This window comes from Strix uralensis, chromosome 9, assembly GCF_047716275.1.
Source record: "Strix uralensis isolate ZFMK-TIS-50842 chromosome 9, bStrUra1, whole genome shotgun sequence".
Taxonomy (NCBI): Eukaryota; Metazoa; Chordata; class Aves; order Strigiformes; family Strigidae; genus Strix; species Strix uralensis.
Genome location: NC_133980.1, coordinates 13,150,523 through 13,171,108, shown reverse-complemented (window position 1 = coordinate 13,171,108; position 20,586 = coordinate 13,150,523). Strand labels below are relative to the sequence as shown.

At 41.6% G+C, this 20,586-nt stretch overlaps 1 protein-coding gene across 23 annotated transcripts in view; it reads right to left on the bottom strand.

Annotated features, from left to right (window-relative positions):
* Positions 1-531: 531 nt before the first annotated feature.
* Positions 532-20,586, bottom strand: part of LPP (LIM domain containing preferred translocation partner in lipoma) — a 348,425-nt gene continuing 328,370 nt past the window's right edge. For all 23 annotated transcript variants that reach the window (XM_074877369.1, XM_074877381.1, XM_074877366.1 and 20 more), the window contains 2 exons: positions 17,345-17,465; positions 532-15,548 (listed from right to left, as the gene is read on the bottom strand). In XM_074877369.1, the coding sequence (XP_074733470.1) occupies positions 15,420-15,548; positions 17,345-17,465 (250 nt within the window). In that variant the 3' untranslated portion in view covers positions 532-15,419. The remainder of the gene's footprint in view (positions 15,549-17,344; positions 17,466-20,586) is intronic.

The window sequence follows — 20,586 nt, the reverse complement described above, 5'->3', positions numbered from 1 at the left end:
ATAATCCCAATTATTTACCGCAATGACAACCTAGAAACAACTTCCTAGAGAGATAGGCTTTGCAAAACACACTTCTTTCTACTCTCCCCATATTAGTTTGAATAGTGTTCCTCCAGTCAGCTGCAAAGCAAGGCGCTTGGCTCTGCTGGCACCTGATCACAACTCAAATTTGAGAATACTTGTGGGCAACCTCCGCATGTAACCCACCTCTGCAGGTTACCTCATGGTTTAGGAATGGAGTGCTCCCTACTGCAAAGATGCACATTTTTAAGAACAGTGCAAAATTTGTCAAGAGATGGCCAGTACAAGCAGGGGGTTGCCTCTCTTGTGACATATTTCTAGCATCCTTGCTTCACCCAATAGTGAAAGAGGGTCTTGAATTAAGTATGTTGAGGAGCCACACGGTGAAATTTTGAACCCAAAAGAGAGAGAAACAGATGGAGGATATGAAGCGTAATTGCAGGTGGAGGTTGGGAGAAAGTAAATACCATTCGACTTGAAAAAATAATTTCACACGCTAGCAAACAAAAATGAAATTTATAAGGAGTTTATTGGATTGGTAAAATGTAATAAAAAAGCATTTGTGATACTTCTTCTGCAAAGAAAAAAGGCATCTGGCGATTTTGCATATTTGTTTTCCCTTACAAAACATTAGAAAAGCATAACTGATAAAAAGGATAACAACTGGAAGAGCAGAGCAAAGAGGAAAATACATCTCAATATAATTGGATAATGCGTAATAAAAATACAGAAAACACATGCTTAGAACAGCTTTCATTCTCTTACTGTAAAAAGTCATTTTACGTGTTGAATAAAAAATATATGCCGGTTGCTCTGAAAAATGCAGTTTAGAAGAGGTAACTAGCTGAGAACAAAATATATATATCTATATATATTTATAAATATAGAAAATGTGTATATGCTGCATCTGTCCTCAGAACAAACTGGAATAAATGGTTTTCAATTCATGCACACAAGTTACCAGAGAAAAAACTTCATATATTACCTAGTGGACCAATCCTCTAAGGTGCTGATTGCATTTCCTGAGTGCCCTCAAAGCCCTGTGGAAGTAGTCAGTGAAGGACAAGTGGCCTGATGGGTTCAGTGACAAGAGAGGCTACTCAGCAGCTCACAGGAGATGCACTCAGCAACTCACAGGATTTGGGAAAACTCCAATGGCAGCAGGATTGGGCCCCTCACAGACTTGTGTAGTGCTTGTGCTCAGCAAGGGGTAAAACTGGTACCCCCAAGCTCTGACAGATGGGAGACCAGTCCTAAAAGCTCAAGTAATGTTACTTCATTAGGATCTGAGGGCATGGAGTGTGCAGCAGAAGGCATCCCTCACGTAGGGAATGCCTCCTTGTGCCTCTTTCTTGCCCAGATACCTAGGCTAGTGATTCACATTTAAAAGGAAGATGCTTCCCATACCACTGAGAGCCTCTGCCTGCTGCTGCAGGACAAGGAGAAGTGTGGTCAGACACACTCCCCTCCCAACTACAACAAAGGCAACAATGCAAAACCTTCTCTATCTCAAGGGCTAAACCCACAGCAACCATAAACCTGAAATACCACCTCAAACCTGGCCTAGTCATCCACAATGAATTACTTCACATCCAATAAATATCATCACCGGTGAACCCTAGAGCAGACAGGTCTACAGTTGGCAGGGATAGGCCAAAGCATAGCAGCTACATAGGGCAAATACATTCCTGGGGGCACTTCCTCAGTGCAGTTCGAAAGAGCTAAACTAATCTCCCAGCCCTCAGGGGGTTTGCCGTGGGGTATTTAGCCAAGAGGAATCCTTCTGGAATGACCCATGTGTGGTTCAGACCCCCTTGTATTAGCCCACAGGTAAAGCCAATGTAACAGATGAGGTTCTGAAACACAACAAACCTCTGCTGTTTGTTCTGAGCTGGAAACTGCCATTACCAAAACTGCAGAATTAGTACTCCCAGTCTCTCAGCTGACTAACTGGAGGGAAGGCACTGGAGGCTGCCCTCCAGTCTCTCTGATGGTCCACAACACAAGCTGTGGCATGGGAAACTATAGGACCCTTAAGGAAGTTGAAGTGTTACCTAGGCAGACCCTGTCTAGCAAGATCATGAGAAAGTCCAAGCATAACTGCTCTGTCCATACCTCTACCAATACTCAGTCCTCACTCTCCAGAGGGACAGCAGAGGAGGTCACAGTGGTGAAGTACTGAGCATCAAAAAAATCAAACCTTTCCCTTTGCTGCATTTCCAATAAACCTTGCATTTCCTCTCTGAAAAGTTTCCTAAAACATGATTTTGGGGACTGAAAGTGAGAGCACATCAGCCTTTTTAATACAGTAGCACCAATCAAACACCCAGCCTTTGGTTCACCTTCAAATTTTCTCTTCTAACATTATATAAAAAATGAATAGTGGAGAGCTTATAAAAGACAATATTAAGCAAACAAAATCTCCAGATATGACTGACTCTGGAGTTCTGATAAGATAGATACGTTTGAGAAGATACACCCAAGTACCTCTGCTATGGAACCTTTGCCTACTAGACAGTGAGGTGTGTTAAGCAAAACGACAAAATTAACCTCTTGCTTCTCTTCTACATCATTCTCATAGTTCCCATCCCTGCTCAGCACTAGGGCTATTTCTCTGCTGCTCATAAAGGAGCACCACAGGTCTCTGAAAAGGCACATAGTGAAGGAAGTGGAATACACTTTCTGTAAAGGCAGCTATGTTAATAGCCTACTCTCCAACTTGCTGGCTGTTCTGCTTAGATGCTTGTCAGGTGCTTAGCTACTCAGGCATTAGGCACATCAGAAATACTACTTTGTAGGTTGATAAAGCAAAGAACTAGACCAGGTTCAGGGGACAAGGCAGAAAATGTCCATTTGCCAAACCAAAATGGGTTTCCAACCCATACAGACCTGTCAGTAAACCACTGGCAGATGTAAAAAAGTGCCCCAGTCCTGTATTTTCAATGGATACCATCTCAACATAGTCGAAACACAAGCCACAACCTCCAGTTGTGCATTTCAGTGCAAACTGCTCTTATCTCATACAGCCCTGAATGAAACATGAACACAAAGGCAGCCTAATGGAAACAGGATCTTCTCCTCCCTCCCTGCAAATCCAAATCATTGCACACAATCCCATAGCTAATGGCAGAGAGAAAACACCTGTTTCTGGCAAAATACTTGCACTAGGAAGGCAGGACCAAGCCCTAGGCTAGACACAGACTCACCATGGGGAGCAACCCTGCCTATGGAGAGGATGAGGTGGACCTTGCTTCGTTAGCAGGCCTTCTTCGCTCCCATGCTGCAGCAGTGTGGCAAGCTGGAGCTGGAGCAAATGTTTGCAGAGGAAGTGCTGGGCTCTGGCTCTACTTTAGGGAACACTTCAGAGGATGGCATTTTTCTCCTTGGCCACCGCGGAGGAAGACAATAAAAAGAAACTATATTGAATGGCCATCTCCTTTTCACTTTGAAATCTGAGCACTTTCCCAAATGAAGGCATTCCTTCCATCTAGAATTCATATTTGGAAAACCTCCCTATATCAGAACTGGAAAATATTCCGATTGCATTTTCTGGTCCTAAACTCTAGGTCAGCTTTCCTAGACAGAACTCCTAACTTTGTTTTAATTCAGTGCCCAAACCAAAATGGCTCCACACCATATAGAGCAAGATTAGGACACAACAAACAATGAATAAAAATAATGACACCAGGAAAAAGCACATGGTCCTGACTATAAGAAATGCTGAATAAGCAAAGCTTCTATGGAACAAAATTAGCATGTGATGTAGGAACATCCATTAAAAAAAAAAAAAAACTCAGAGCAATTATGCCCTTTATTTTTTGCTACATTTATTATTTTCACCTCTCTCTTCTCACAGATGAAATGGGGCAGGCCAGTTCTTTTTCGTATTCAAGTCAGCTTTGCTCTCTGGACTCTCATGCTGCTGGCACAGACCTGCGGAGACAGGACTTCCCGCACTTCAGGGGAATGCTGAAGTGGGGCTATTTTTTACACATCAAACTATTCCTGTTCACCATACACTCTGCTTCCAAAAATAAAACAAGCATCTGAGTCTTTAAACAAGTGGACTGACTCTTTAAATTTCACAATGATGTTTTAAGCCTGGGGTAGGAGGGACGGGAACAGGAATACATTTTCCTACTTATGGAATATAATGAAACCAATGTTTCTGGATATTAAATGTTAGGTAATAACAAATCAGAGGTCTGTTGCTGAGCCCGTTCTGCCAGCCAGTCCCTGTGAGAAAAAGACAGTGAGAAAGGGGTTTTTTTGCACTGATGAACTTAAAATGAAAGGAGGGGCAATACACGGGAAGGAAGAGGGTAGACAGGTACATGGCATGGAAATGACTTGCCTGGAGCAACCACACAAGTAGGCAGAAAAATGGCAAATATAACCTGTCTCCTTATTCCCTTAGCCCTGTTCCCAAAACTAGTTTGGGAATGAATTGGGGTAAGGGGAGGAGGGAGCAGCAATCTGAACACAGCAGATGCTCCAGTTTAAACCGTATCTTCCCAAAGAGGAACCGAGGATGGGGGCAGGGTAGATGGCTATTATTAATGTCCTTCCGTATATAGCAAAGCAGACATCCTGCATAATGGCAACACAATACATCAATAATAGCCCAAGAATAGCTCCCTACCGTTTTTTTTTTTTTCCCCTGACAGTTAGAAACATAAAGAGAAAAATCAAGCTGCTGAGATAAATAGCTGAGTCTCCACCCCCACCTCAAATTGCCTTGGCATATTTTAAGAGATAAATGGTTCTATGAGAAATTTAAATAGCTTTCTCTTTTCTTTTTTGGCAGCTGCAGGAACTGGGTCAGGTGTAGAAATTATTAATTTCGAAGCCTGAAAAACCCATGTTTGAAACTAAGGTTTTTTTTCCTTTAAAGCATCAACTTTCTTAGAAGTAGAGATAGAAAAAAAAATTAAAATAATTGAGGGTTTTTTTTTTAAACAGAAGTCAGACCAAAAATAATTAAATAACAGTGCAAGCTTCACAAAAGGGACAATTCGTCTAACAGTTTAATGGACATTAAAAGTATCCATAGTGGACTGTTAATGTATTTTGCATAGAGTATAGTATTTGCACAATGGCTTTTGTTCCTCTTGATCAAACATAGCACTGGGAGTATGCCTTGAAGAAAAACACTGGGGATCACCATTCTGTAGTTTTACCTTAACTTTAGTGCACATTTCCAGTGAGACGAGAGATTATTGCCAGAGTGACCAGCACCAAACACTTTCACAAGGAGCTCATTTACTTATTGCTAGGTCTCAGGATTGACACCCCAGTGAGCTGATCTGCCTGAGGCTGGTGCTCAGAGCTGGTGAATCTAGTACCAAACCAGATGTAAATCACTGCCTTCCCCCTTCCACTCAAGTTACTCTTGCTTTACACACTGATACCAGGATTTCTAGCCCAGCTTCTCTGCATGATACCAAAAGCCATCTTCCTCCTCATGCCATATGTGGAAGAATCTCTTTGCAACCATAAACCCCCGAATCTTACAGAAAAGAAAGGTCAAATCCTGTAGAAACTGCTCTGAACAAAGAAATGCTGATATATAAACTCCCTCACAGGATAGTACACTAGTTAAGACCTGTAAAGGTTCAAATTTCCAGTCCTACAAAGACTCCAAGATCTTGAAAGACACCCAGTTGGCATGCAGCCCACTCCCTCCGCTGCACAGCTGGTAAAATCCACCCCCCCTGTTCCTCGTGCTCTGTTCCATGTCCCAAACCAGGTGGATACCTGAGAAGGAGGATGACTCCCTCATTCAGACTCACTGCACCTCCGCAGGGCGCACGCTTGTGCTCTACTTCCCTCAGTGACCAATCAAAAATTTAAAAGGTGACAAAGACACAGATGTAAATAGAACTGCAGTACCTAGAAAGTCAGAGCACAGATAGGATCAGAAGACAGACTGTAATTACAGGCCCTGCTACTTATTACATAGGCCAGTTGTGCTACATGAGCCTTCGGTGGAAACTTCCTGTGTAATTAATAAAGGAGAAACAAAATACTTTTGCAATCACTTTTCTAGCTTTCACTGTGGGGGTCCAATCCTGCCATCCTGGATTAGCTCTAATCATAGACAATCTTTCTCTGCATAAACTGAAGGCATCTGTTCTGTCAGACAGTAAAAAAAAAAAAAAAAAAAAAAGAAAAAAAAAGGACAAACCCTCATTGCAAACTTACACCATGCAATCAAGAAGGAAAGGAAATCGATCCTGAAAACCCCCCACCCAGATCGTAATCTGACAATGTTTTCAAGGCATCTGGCAAAAAGGAAGAAGAAAGAAGAATGCTATGAAATATTTAAAATCCTACTTCTGTCAGGAATACATGAGAGGGGAAAGGTGAGTTTGAAAGGGCTGCGTTATTTGTAAGCCAAAACCTGAAAGCACCACCTTTTGCATAGGAGCATGAGATGCCCTTGGCCCAAGCCAGAGCGGTCCTGAGAACAAGTACCAGGCACTGATTCAACAGGGACTGGCATGACAAAGTCAAGACTGTGTGTGAACAGAACCAAATAAGTGGTCCTGCGCACCATGGTATGTACCATCGGACATCAAGGGTAAAGCAAACAAGAGAGTTAATAATACAGTAAAATAGCTGCATGTTTGTAGCCCATAACTGATCTCATCTAAAGCTTCAATTGTATTTTCAACAGTATGGGAAACAGGGTATCCCCAAGGGAGGATTTCTCCTAAAAGCACTTCTTTTACTGTTGAGACTCTTACCAAAGAGGGACATCCAAGGAAGGGGAAACTGCCCTGTGAGATCCGAGATGCACTGAATGGCACTTTGCTTTGCTCCTGCACCCAGGATCTTGCCCTCTCCATTCTCAAATCCCCACTGGTGTAGAGCACCTTTGCAGAAAGATCTTGGCCAGGCCTGACCACTGGACTAATCCCAACCTGCATCACAAAGAGCAGGTGTGGAAAGAGGCTGAATGTGCCCAGCTGTCATAAGGAGGGGAGCAATCAAGCAGACACTCAGGAGTTACAATGCTCAGCTGTGCCTTTGCTTTGGTCACATCCACCTGCCTGCTGTACAGTTCTAGTAGAAACCATAAAAGACTTCATGACAAGCACTGGGCATACAAATGGGATCAAAATGGTCCTGAAACACTGAAACAAAAGACACTTTGGAACAAAACTGGCACAGCCACAATCCCCACACCACTTGCGTAAGATAGAAAGAAAAATCCCTAGAACGTATTTATCAAAAGCCATTTTATGCAGATTTTTCCTTCTGAATATTTAAAACATGGTGAATATTAAACTTCAGAGATTCTTAATACGTTCCAAAGCCCCACGGACCTTTGAAATGCTAGCTCATCAATATGCAACATCTAATCTTGTCAAAAAAAAAAAAGAGGGGGGGAAAAAAAAAGCTATTCATCCTCTGCACATAGAGGTTACAGCGAGGATCCCAAGGAAAAAAAACAACTTCCAGCATCTTATGCAATAGGTTAAATTTACTCTGGTTGGGAAAGTTTCACTTTCTGCAAGAGAGAAAGTGCCTGTACGTGCATTGCTGCTGGAAGCTTCTTCTGAAGTGTGAGGCTGAAACTGTGTAGCTGGATTACAGTAAGTAGTTTATTAAAATAACCAAGGCTTGTGGCTTTGCATCCTGTTCCAGTCCAATGTAGTCTCAGGATCCCCTCTCCAAAGGCCAGCAGACAGTGCGCCACCTAAAAATCCATTCTAGTCCAAAATGCTGTGGTTGAAATGGCTTTGCTTGTTTATAAAGTTTAGTGTTTCGTATCGCTTGCATCTGACCTTCAGCAGAAAGAAAAGCTCAGTTAAATTGTGCAAATATGTACCAAATGGGAGCAAGGGAAAGCAGCCAAAAATGCTGCATGAGCTTTTGCAGGGCTGCAGCCTTTTAGGAGCACCAGTGAGATGAACTGGATGAGAGGCCAAATTGATTTAGGCTCCAGGCAGGAGCTTAAAACACCATGACATCCAAATTCACAAAGAAAATGTTCTGTTACTGCAACCCCAAATTTCCTGCACATGAAAACACTGTTTTCTTTCATCTTTAGGAGATGGTCGTTCTGTAATCCGACATTTAAAAATGAACAAACAAACAGGAGTCAGCTGACAAAGGATTCTTGCTGGTGAATGGAAGTAGGTCACTCTGAGTATTTTGCCTTTACAGTCTGGCTTAATGTTAGTGTTGTACACAAAACAGTAACAAAACTGCACTGGAGACAGGGAAAGACTCTAATTTTGTCTTTTCTATGAAAATTAGCATTAACATTCTGCATTAATGTGCAATGCCTCCCCAGTACCCGGTATCTGGTTAATTAAAAAAAAAACCAAACACAAAGCAAACCACACACTAAATTAAACAACAACAAAAAACCCTCACTGGTCAGCCTGCATTTAAAGACATCTAAGTATGAGTAACCGGGCAGAGAGGAATTTTCCCGAAGGAACATAAAAGAAAATGAAAGCTCCACATACAAGTCCAAATAAAATCTTCTGTCTGTCATGAATGCAAATTCTGCTTGCCCTTCTACAGAAACATATTAAAGGAATAAAACTGGAGGAAAAAATAAAAGAGGAAAAACTAATAAATTTGGTTTTGGAGAAAAAATTGTTTAAAAACAAACAAAATATCCTTCAAACAAATTTCTTCACGATCAATCCCTGCAATCATGTGGTTCTAAATTACATGTTTAAATATGACTGAAAAAGTAAGGCACAATTTCATAATCATTTTAAAAGCAATAATTATAATAATTTTCTTTGATATCCATGTGGCAGGCCACTGATACTATGGATGCACAAAACTACTTGATTAAAGATCTGGAAAAGTTCTTCCAGCTACTAGCTAAGACTCACAATACCTCTGTGAAGTAAGTAACATACCATCTTCATTGCAAAGCTGGGTGCACGTTGAGCAAATGGAAAAAATGGGTAAGAGAGCTGCTTGCAAACAAAGGGAGGCAGAGGCAAAAAAGTAGAGACACCCCAAGTGCCCTGTTCCCGGTGAGGGACTCTAGCCCCTGGAAATGTAAAGGTAATGGCACCACCTGGGGCTTCTGTTTCCTTCTTCATTTTCTGAAAGATCTAGGTATGATGAGAAATGTGGACAAACAGCACAATTTAAAAAAACCCCAAAGTTTGAACTGAATGCTCCTGATACCAGAGATCACCCCCATTGCTTCCCCATGTAACATGAAGCCAAAGAGACCAGGAACACATAGCCAGGAATAAAGCCCAGTGGGGTGTAAGTAGCAGTGCTCAATATCGCGGCCTGCATTTCTACTGAGTTGTAGCCCCACAACCACCTTATGTGTGTGTGTGAGTGCATATGCCAGAGCAGTCTGCAAGTGTTTGAGCTTAGTTTTTTCAGATCACAACGGAGAATTTCCAGGCTGAAATGAGAGCTGTTCCTCAACGTCCACCAGGAAACCTACCGAGGTTATGGTTTTACTCTTAGATTTTTAGATGCTAGGTAAATGTTACAATTCCACAAGTTTAAAGTCTACTCTCTCTCATGCTCCAAATGCCAGTCGGGCAATCGACTGTTGCAAATTCAAACTTGAAATGCTGAGGAAGCCAGGTAGTATTTCTAGAAATGTTTAAGGAGAAATGGCATTCCCAAGCCCAGAAGGGTATGTGAAGATCAAGTTCAAACAGTATCTCTTGATCTTCATGGTAGTTGCCATAATATACTTATATTCTTCAATAATTTCAGGGGAAAAAAAACCCCAAAGAATAAAATTGTAATTGCCACAGAAAAAGACCCTGGCACTTCCCATAGCCAGCCACTCCATGGCTTTAAGATGGGAAAGAAAAATGAACCCAACAGAAGTAACACTGTTATTTTAAGAGTCACATTATTTGGATTGTTCTAACAAAGGAAACAGTGACTTCAAAATTAGCAAAACTGGTTAAAAATAGGGAAAAAATGTCTTGTGAAAAGTTTCAAAGCTTTTTTATTTCACCAGGTCCAGTACTGAACTGTTTCCCAAGAACACATGTGCTTGTTTTTAAATAGAATTTTTATCCAAAGAAGTTTTCAAAATCATCACAAAAATGTTAATTTACTAGCAGAAGAAACCCAACAACTACAAAAAACAGAAAGATAACATGGGTTTTTGAGAAATGAAAATATTTGTTAACAATTTTGAAATTTATTTAGATAAAAATTCAATATGGTTTTATTTACAATAGCAAAAAAACCACTCCACCTCTTGTGGATCACATTGCAAAAAGAAAGAATTTCTCATTTTAAAAAATGTCCCTTCTGACATCACATAATTTAGAGTAAAAAATTGTGACCAGCTCTAACTGGAAATAGTGTTCTCACAGCTCTCTCTTAGTTTGTACTTTACTAACCCCTAGATACTACTAAGTAGTTCCTGCTATCCTTTGGCAACAAACTCTCAATTACCATCACTAGTGTTTTTTCATAGGAATTTCACCACAGTGAGATTCTTCAGCACATCTCTCTCTGATTACAGTACTGAAGTCTATATAAGGTGTAGTCGACCCAGCTTGGTGAACAAATAGCAAATCAACATGATGAACCAACTGCAGGAACCAGGTAGCAATAGAAACCAGTTATAAACTCAAATCCTTTCTGAGCCATTCAGCTGAAGCAGCGGGTGTCTAACATTTATCTTTGATGCTGAAGGAGGGCAAAGACACAGTATTTCCCTCAAGGACCTTCTCTTGGCTCCTGTTATCCCTCACTTTCTCAAAATCAAAAGGAACCAGCATTTATCAAACCCAAGCTAGGCTTTCCTGACCATGACCAGGCAGGAGCCGTAACAGGTCCAAAGAGATTTCAGTATGACTTGTTGCATATTCTCTTCAACAACCAACATTTCTCTAAAAGACTCCTTTTTCTCATTCTTTTCAGGAACATTTTGCTGACAGGCAGAAAGTCAACTTAAGGCCTGTGTCTCATGAAAGTCTTGCTCCTGCCGTCAGGATGAACGTTATTATGTAGAGTTCACTATGGTAAACACTTTGGTACTCCCACACCTCTATGATTAAGTCATTACCCAAGTGTTTTGCAACCGTGATAAGAATTAAAGTATCAAAAAAACCCAAAAACAAAATTAAAGGTGCATTATCTGACAGGCTAAGGCAATGGTGTTGCTTTCTGTTTTTAAAAGCAACGTTCAGGCAATGATTAAAATAAGTGACAATAAAACCATCACATTCACAAAATACTAGTGTTAGCCTTGGGGATATGCTTAAGGATTGGGCTGTAACCAAGGCAACCCAATCTTCTGGAGAAAGTTTAAGTAGACAGTTTTAAAGCCATGGTTCAAAGATACAGTAAATCTGGCTGTAGGGCTACTTTTGACATATGGAAACTGCCACAGCCACCTGACATGAAGCACTGATCTTGCAATAACTCATCCTGCTGTTGTCCAAATGTTATGTTGGATCAGCCAGTGTGTGCCCTCCTGCAGTTGGCATAAGAGCGACACAGGAGCCATTTCATGTGTTCTGGGTAATTTGACAGAAATCTGACTGTGCCCACATCCTACCTATGACTGGGTGATACAGAATCAGTCTGATATAAATGACTGTAGACCCATGGCTTATGTCACACCATGCAATGGCTTTAAGCCTGTGCTTAAACAAACTCCAGGGTCTTAAACATTTTGCTAAATTAGAACCTGATCCTGGACCCTCCTGGGCCCTCTCTGGCCACACAAATCACAGGATCAGGCCCTACTTGCCAATAAATGCTAGACAAAGCCAAAGCAGCACAAGCAAAAGCTGCAAACTTGAACAGAAGTGTCTGTGTGATCTTCCAATTCTTTCTGAAAGGAACAGTTTAGACATTACCACAGCCACAGACAACGTGACTTTTTATAATGGCTAAGAAGTCCACCTTAAAAAAAGCAAGGTCTCTTTGGCAAAAAGACTCCTTCTTTGGAACAGATAAAACAGGCTATATTATAAATATGTGACAAAGACTGTGATGAAGCAATATCCCAGTGGTTCTTAATTGCAGTGCAATTGAGATAAGTCCACCAACATTTGCTAATTAAATCCCAAAGCATCAGAGGGGAGATTTCCATACACATGCGGGTGATGAGAGCCTCTGTGATGTATATACATTTATGCAGTATCTTCCAAATATATTTATAGCCATTTTAGAAGCCAAAACCACACGCATTACAGAAAATAAAGAAGAGTGATTTGGACACTCACTCCTTCCAACAGGCAGATGGCTTTGGTGTTTCAGGGGTGAAAACAAAAACATGACAGTACCTTTGCCCAGATGTGTCAGGTCTAGAAATTAGCCACAGTACCTCAAATATCAACACTGCTGAATCTTTGTCAAACATCGTCCATCCATGGAGTATTTAATGTTTGAAAAGTTTGGCTCTCACCTCTCTGCATGCCAGCCCAACTCACCACAGCACCCTAATATCCCAGAGGATTCAGATCTAGATCTCCTGGCTGCCCCTTAGCTTTGAAATGGGCTGAAATCCCAAACCTACATACCAGCAAAATTTTCTGGAAAGAGAAGACAGAACTCCAAAAATCAGTAGTTTTGGCCAATCTGTGATTAGTTTAATTCCCATAACGTTCCTGGGAAGTTGGAAAGACGCCCTCTCGTGCAGAGGGCAGAAGACAAGAACCCATATGACTAGCTCCAAGTCCAGCCTATGGCAGGGCCATAAAAGGCCCAGAGGCTCTGGACTTCTGTCCTCCTTAGTCTAGGCCACATTCTGCATGAAGGCACAATAGCTCATTTCCATCAATTACCCCAGTGTTATTGAGGAGAGTCTCATCAGCCACTGGATTTAACACTAACAAGAATAAGGAAGATCAGAGTTATGTTTGCTGCCCCATGAATGGCTTATTCTGCACCTGAGTGCATTATGTCCTTCCCTGTGCTTGCAGAGATGTAAAATCCTCCACAGGGATATAATGGTGTTAGCAATCCCAGCTCTGACCTTGCTTGTTTTCATAAGGCTAGTTCAAAATGGATTTGCTCAATGGTTGCGAGGTGTTTTTGACTAGTGGTGGTGCAGACTGCAAGTAAAGAAGCGAGCTCAGAAGTACCTTACGTGCCATAGTTCAGGGAGCAGGAGCCCAGATGGAACCTGGCAGGAGTCACGGTGAAAAAAAAAATCTGTTTATGTCTGAGGCGGTAAAATTCTTGAAGGCCAGGGTAAAAATCTAGTATAAAAAGGCAAACTGCTTCGGCACAGCCACTGTGGTGGAGAAGGATTTCTTTTGCTTAATGATGCCACCCTTCTACAAAGAAGGATTCATTCTGAGCTGTGAATTTTGGGAAACTTCCCTGACACTGATGGAGTTTGCCAACATATAAACCGTGTAAGGAACAGAGGTTTCAGACTGGTATTTCTCTATTTGAATTTACTGTATACAGTTAAAGCTATTAAATTTCACAGTACTCTTCCACAAAGGTTAGTGCTAAACTGAAAGGAAATGCATCATTTGCAGGAGCTGCAGTGAGTATCTCAATTTTTCCTCTTTGTTTCCTATCGGTCTAGCTCATCTAACTTTTCAGCATTAGTGGGTATAATTATACCAGGCTTCTGTTAAAGAGAATAAAGATGAAAGCACCACATTCTTATTGTTTTTCAGTGGGTGCATGAAAAAAATTCTTATAACTTACTCTTGAGAAGTGCCAGTTTGTCACTTATATGGTCAATCAGCCTGCAACTGTTTCAGTTCTGCTTCTTAATTTAAGTGCAAAGAAAGGTATTTTCTTTGATTACATCTGCAAATAAGATATTAATGTCAATTCAGTGATATGAAAATTACTCCCTCACTATGTAATTTGCACCTTAGTTATTATGGGTTTCATGAACAAGAATATTATAGCTGCTTAGAATGCTGTGGATTTCTAATTTTTAAGGTTTTTTTTTTAATTAACCGAACTAAAAAAAAAACCCCACCAACATGAGAAAAAAAGATTATCTGTGCCCAGCTTTTATTTACCTTGGCATATGCATTAATTCTGGATCGAAGATGAAAATGCTGCTGCTGGCCCAGCACCCTTCTGCAATGACATTTCACCAGAGAAAAATTATAAGAGGCTGGGATGAAAATGAAAGAAAAAAAAAAAAGTGTACTTTTTGGAATGGCATAGAGAAGGGTTTAATACCTTCTTTAGCTTAAGATAAAATCTGAACAACTGCATGTATTTAGTAGGATCCTTTTTGCTGTTGTTCAAATAAGATCCTTAATTTTTTTAATGAGAACTCCAGATCATGTGTGTTAACATCCCTGAAATGTATATCCCAAGGCTTGATTCAATCCCTGTTAACAGTTGAAGGAAAATCCTCCCACTGCAATTAACAGGAGATGGAACAAGACTCTACTGCTTAAATGTCTACCCAGAAACCAACACTGCCAGTGGTCCCACTAGAACGGGCTGTGTGAGAGAGTGGCGTAAGATTTTTTTGAGCATCGCTTCGCACTGCAGTTCTACGTAGTTTTTTTTTTTTAACCACTGGGATTTTAAAAATGTGTTTCCAGCCCCACATCCTTAAAAGACCTTCTCAATGGACATGATTGGCTTATACCTCTGGTAAATCAAAAGCACATTGTGTGTGTGTGTGTAGTGTGTGTGTGTAGTGTATAGTGTGTGCAAGCTCACATCTTTCTGTGATTGCTCATACATTGTGAATTGGAAGCATCGCTACTGAATAAATTTATGCAATAGCAAAATATAATTTCATAAGAAAAAGAAAAAGCCCTATTAACTGGAAGGGAATGGAGACAAGTAAGAGCCTATGAAAAAAGATGTAGATAACAAATCTGTGTCCCAAGGATACAAGGTCACACCTACACTCTTAGGTGCAGTACAGTTGAAGCTGCATTGTTTGTGTTGTGATGAGAGGAGTGCTGGGTCTGCTCTCACACATTCTAAGGCAGTGGACCTAGTTCTGCTGGTGATCCGGATCCTACTGAAGTCAAAGGGAAGCTCCCCATGACTTCAGTGAGAGTTGGTCAGGTTCGCAGAATAACTTGGGAGAAAGAACTATCTCAACCACCTTTCACCAACTACCTTCATGTACTTAAAAGACAGGAATCAAACAGAAATACAGTTAAGATCATGTTCAGACCTCCTTCTACAGGCGGCTAACTTAGGTTCTGTGACCACTCATCTCCATCGGCTGCAGAGAGAGCAGGTGGTCTGACTCACTCGCTGCCCTCCTGAAAGTCATGTCTAAATTAGGTGCCTGTCACGGACAGTCTGAACACAGCCCCTTGAACTGCCCTCTTGTTCCAAGGCCCTCCAGTTTTACTTTTTTTTTTTTTTTAAAAGAACAGAGATTCAGACCCTAGGCTGGAAAGAAATCATGCAAAGCTTGTGCAATATCCCCCAACAGGCATCCTGGGGAGGGTCACAGTCGATACTCAGAGATCAGTGCTGGCCTTGGCAGTCAGAGCCTGGATCCGAGCAGAGTTGCAGGTCTTGCAAAGGATGTGCCCATCCAGAGGGTAACAGCCCTGATTGTCCCCTTCAGACAGGAGGCCACCACAGTCCTAGGAAATAACCAAACAAAGAGCAAAGTAAATAAGAAAGAAGAACAAGATTAAGTGAAGAATCTGTTAATCAAAGAAACTCTCTCCTCACTCTCCACCTTGTAACAGGATCCAGCCTGAGTCAGCGTAAAGCATGAAGCTGAGGTACGTGATGTCTTTCACGATTAAGCCATTTCCTGATAAGAGACAATGCTGCAGAGAAGATGGGTTCCCAAGCTCTCTGCTGAATTTAATCCAATTGAAAATAAAAGGAGATTATTCCCTTCACATTTCTGATGAAGGAAAGGTCTTTAGCACTGGAAAAAACATCAAACTTAAGCATATATTTATTAATGCAAAAAAGGATAAAGAAGAAGCATCACTTGGGAAGCAAGTTTGGTACCAATATCTGACTACAGGTAATCTCTGGAAGAGTTAATGCCACAAAGCTATAGCAGCCATTCCAGGGGTGACAGCTAAGCAAACTCCCTGCCTGTCTACTCTTACCAGAATCCTCACCTGTGTTTGTACTGCAATTGCCCCAAAAGGTTGTGGCTGAAAAGAGGTCACTGAGACAGGCACATGGAAACCCCAATAAAAGGCCCAAAACCTGCTTTAGAGACCTCAGACTCTAAATATATAAAGCTAAGTATACCTGCTAGGAAAGTTGTGAATTATCCCTCACTGTGTGATCAAGCAATCACTTGGCCCAAGACTGTTGATGGAGCTGCGGTGAGGGGATTACAGTTTGCTTAGAGGCCATGCCTCTTCATCATAAATCTGTGTTTCCAAATATACCTGGCAAGCAAGTGGTGGAAAGCGTATTATCATTGTTGTTCCTTTTGAGATAGCTGAGGTACATGGAGATGAAGGTCAGGTGAGTGTCTGTGTCCTGTGCGACCGCACCTACTTCTGACATTCATGTGTGTGAAGCCTAAGTATCTCAGTGGCCAGTGTTAGGACACGCTGTATAACAAATTAGACTCTACAAAATTTAGTGTAGGAATGTCCCAGCACCTTTAAAAACTGGGCCTAAATAGTGGGCTGCTATGTACCCTGGAAGCCAAGGTCAGATTGAGAAGTGAACCAGATGCCTCAAGTTTCAGCCTAGACCTTTAAGCCTTAGTCCATCCTTCTTTCTGGTTAAAGTTATTAAAGCCTGCAACTGCAATAAGAAATACATTTGGTCTCATTTTCTTACCCTGCCATCTGGCTGATGTATTATCCAACAAGTAATACTTGCATTGAAGAATTCTTGAAGGTTCCCTAACACAGCTGTTCCCACATGTTAATTGCTTTAAGGTGATTTTTATTCTCTGTCTTCAGATTCTTACCATCAAAATTATATGAAGTGCGTAATGAAACTGAACAGGAAAATAGCACAAAAAGCATTGCACAAAACAAGAATGATCATGTTTATGTGTCCATTAAAATTCTTCAACCCAGAGCCATATGTTGAGTTTCCTGTACAATCTTGCTCAAATTCTAACATGCATTAGCTTTCATTTTAAGAACATAAACATGAGCAACGTTCCTGTCCAAGCTATAATTTATGAAGTTCTCAAATATTAAGCCCTAATTATCTGAGTCACATTCTCTTGCTCTCCTAATGAACCTGTTATAAACAAGGGACCTGATTTTCTTCTCATTTGCACTGATATAAATGAGAAAAATTCCTCGCATGCTGCAGTCAACAAAGTGATTTGATTGTAGAGCCAGTGTTACAATAGGGTATGCCTGTCGTATGTGTAACATGAGGCATTGATGAAGTTAAGCCAACCTTTGCTTTCTGTCCTTCACGTCATTAGAATACTAACCTCACATCGGTAGCACTGGACATGGAAGTCACGATCCAAGGCGACAATGCGTACAGTCTCCTCTTGTCCTGGGGCCGGCATGATGGGCTCCTTACACACTGAACATCTTGGTGCAAATTTCCTGAAGAAAGAAGAGAAGGTCCCAGTCATCCTCAAACTCAGAGCGAAAGTTTTTGTTAAATGCGCCAGCAAGCCAGAAACGTGTGCATTTGTACAAACACATGCGTATGTACACATATGTCAGTTTGTAGCTTTGCTCAGCTGCCTCCTTGAAAAGAATAAAGAAGGAGCACTTTAGTCTTACAGTGCTATTTCAGGCTTGCAGGATATTAAAGAGCATTTTGAAGACTACTAGGAGAGGACTTCAAGAGTATCTGACAGGCAGTAAAGCATATTCTGCTTGCCCTAATTAACAACTAAAGTGCCTGTTGAATGACCCACTATCATGACATCTACGCATTGCTGCAACCCTCAGGCTCAACCACCAGCCTAACTCTAAGAAAGTCCATGAAAATTCTAAGGTGAGAAAGACAACCAGGATCTGCTTCAAGAGCATCTCCTGGAAAAAAAAAATCAAAATATTAAAATTTGGAAATTGGAACAAGTAGATAAAAAGTCTTAGTAGAGATGGTAAACAGATTTGCCTTACACTACACTAATTTGTCGAGGTTTATCTCATCCTTTATAAACTTCTGAGCCATCTTACCCACTTATGCACCCAGGAGCACACTCCAAGCTGTGCTCACTCTCAAACAAGAAGCATCAGGGCAATTCTGCCTAGCTGCATTTTCTTGCTAAAACCAACTTTCAGTTATCTGTTAGTGGGTTGCCCAGGCTTAAAAGGGAACACCTGTCTGGGTGCAGAGACACCAACCAATGCTCTCTCTTCCACAGTCAGCCTGAGTCAGAGCTGTATAATAATCACTATGTGAAGGAATTGGCTTGAAGTAGGGTCAGCTCAGGGATCAAGAGAAGCACAGACCTTTCCTTTCCCCCTTATATTGCCCATCATAGGCCCTTCTGGCTAATTCACCCATGTTCTGTATTAGCTCTAGTTTTGCTCCCTGCAGTTGCCCATGAGAAGTGGCCATGTCTGCTCCTAGGCAGGTGGGGATGCTTGAGAACATTTAGCCTGTAGTGAATCATTATTTGCTGTTTTGGTTCAAAACCTACGGGTACCAATTCCCTGGCTGCAAATTCTGCTCACAAAAAAAAGAAACGTACACCTACAGAATCTGCTGCCATGTAATGTGAGCCGGGGTCATGGGCTATGGAGTGACAGAGGGCAATGCTTACGGCAAACATCAGAACACAAGAAGATCAAAGGCCCTTCTCTTCTGAAATGCCTAGGAAAGATTGACTCTGCCACCCAGTCTGTCACATGAACCACCTCAGAATTAACTAGCTTAGAAAAGGAAAAAAAAAAAATCTATCTGTACTAGGAATAAAGAAAAATATTAATTTCAGTGGCAGCAGATGAAAGATGTCTGTGTAGCTGCGATCTAACGAAAAAATGAATTAAACAGTGGCTGTAGCGAGCACTCTGAAAAATAACTTAAATGGATCATGATATGACCGGAGCTGTAATCGCAGTTAATTATATGCTGCTTCATGCAGGAGCTTCCTTGTGCCATTTAACTCAAATGTGGTGCTTAAAAATACTTCAACATTTCTTTGTCCAGGCCACTGTGGGTAATTCATTATGAGCCACATATTAACTCCCAGGACCCAGAGATGACTCCTACAGACTTCAGGGGATGTGGATGTGCTACTGTGGGGCCTAAGCTCAGGGGTACCTAAGTGACAGTGTGAGCATCAGCTACAGTTCTGTTATCAAGAGGATGTAGAGCACTTGACCTCCAGACCAAGAGGACATGCCATCCCTAATCAATTAAAACTGGGATGGCCGAAGTGCTGCTAAATGCACAGTTGGCCGAAGACATTGAGTGTCACATTAGGTTTCGTGCTGTTCCTGTCATTTTCCCCTCAATCTTTCACTCAACGATTTTGTGTCCTTTCCTTGGATTGACATTCTCCCACTTTCTGCTCTCAGAGCCCTGAGGTCCACATCCAGTCACTGCCAAAAGACTCCAACAGGGGGCATCAGCTCTTGCTCCCAACCTTTCTCCTGAAGGCATGTGAGTCCTTGGCCTGTTGGGCTTGGGGAAGGAGCCGTCTCCAAATCGTAAGTGGATGTGAGGGAAACCTTTCAGGAACCTGAGTGGTGCGTAAGCCTTCTGTTGGGCCTGTGCTCAGGACTGTATTTTACCTTATGCACAACTGCTGGCACAGAAAAGCAAGGCAACACAGCAGCTGCCAATTAACCCAGCCTATCTGAGCTACAGGGAACATCCTCATGTTGGATTTTAACATGCCAGTTGATCGTGGCTGCTTCCCTTTCTGTCAAGTCAGCCTGCTTCTTTGAGCTTTCAGGCCCACGCACTGATGTCATGAGAGGCTCTAATTAAGTCTACCCCCTTAGAAATTAAGAGATAAATGGTTGAGATGTAAACTCACATTTGTCAGTATTGATTTCTCTTTTAATTGAGGGGTGTAATGTGTCTGTCTTTTCCATACAGGGGAAACATTTGTGCTCTGATTATATCTACCTGTCTTCCTTAGATTAGTTGTGATGATGGGGGTGGTAGCGTGGCAGTGACAGAAACTACTTGCAACTATACCTTTCAACTTACTTTAAATAGCAGTTTCACTATAAATTATTACCAGGGCTGTATTTGTAGCAGCTTTAAAAAGCTAATTAGCAACTAGAAACAAAAGGAGCTGTGAGCATCCTGTGGCCACCTAGATCCCTCTAGCCAGTAAGCAAACACCTGCCGAGTGCAACAGTACAGGACCTCTCTTAATTGCTTGGTGGAAGAAGAGGGGAGATGCTGATGTGGAAGTGTGGGTACAGGCAGTGAGGAGAAACATGCACATGCTGAGCGCAGGGGAAGGCAGGTGAAATGCAGAGCATTTAAAATGGAGGAACACAGAGGTTATCCATAAATTCAGATCTAAGCAAAACAGAGATCAAGCAGCATCGGTCCCTAACCAATTAATCTCATATGCCATGGTATGCCTGCTTGGAGCAAAAGTTCTGCCTACTGTTTAAGAGCCTTGGGAAGAAGTGGCAGAGGGTTCAGATCTTTTTGGACACTCAGACTAAAAAAGGAGGATTTTTAGGGACAAAAGAGAAATAAACAAAAGACAATAAGCAAAGCCACTGACAGCAGCTTAGTCCT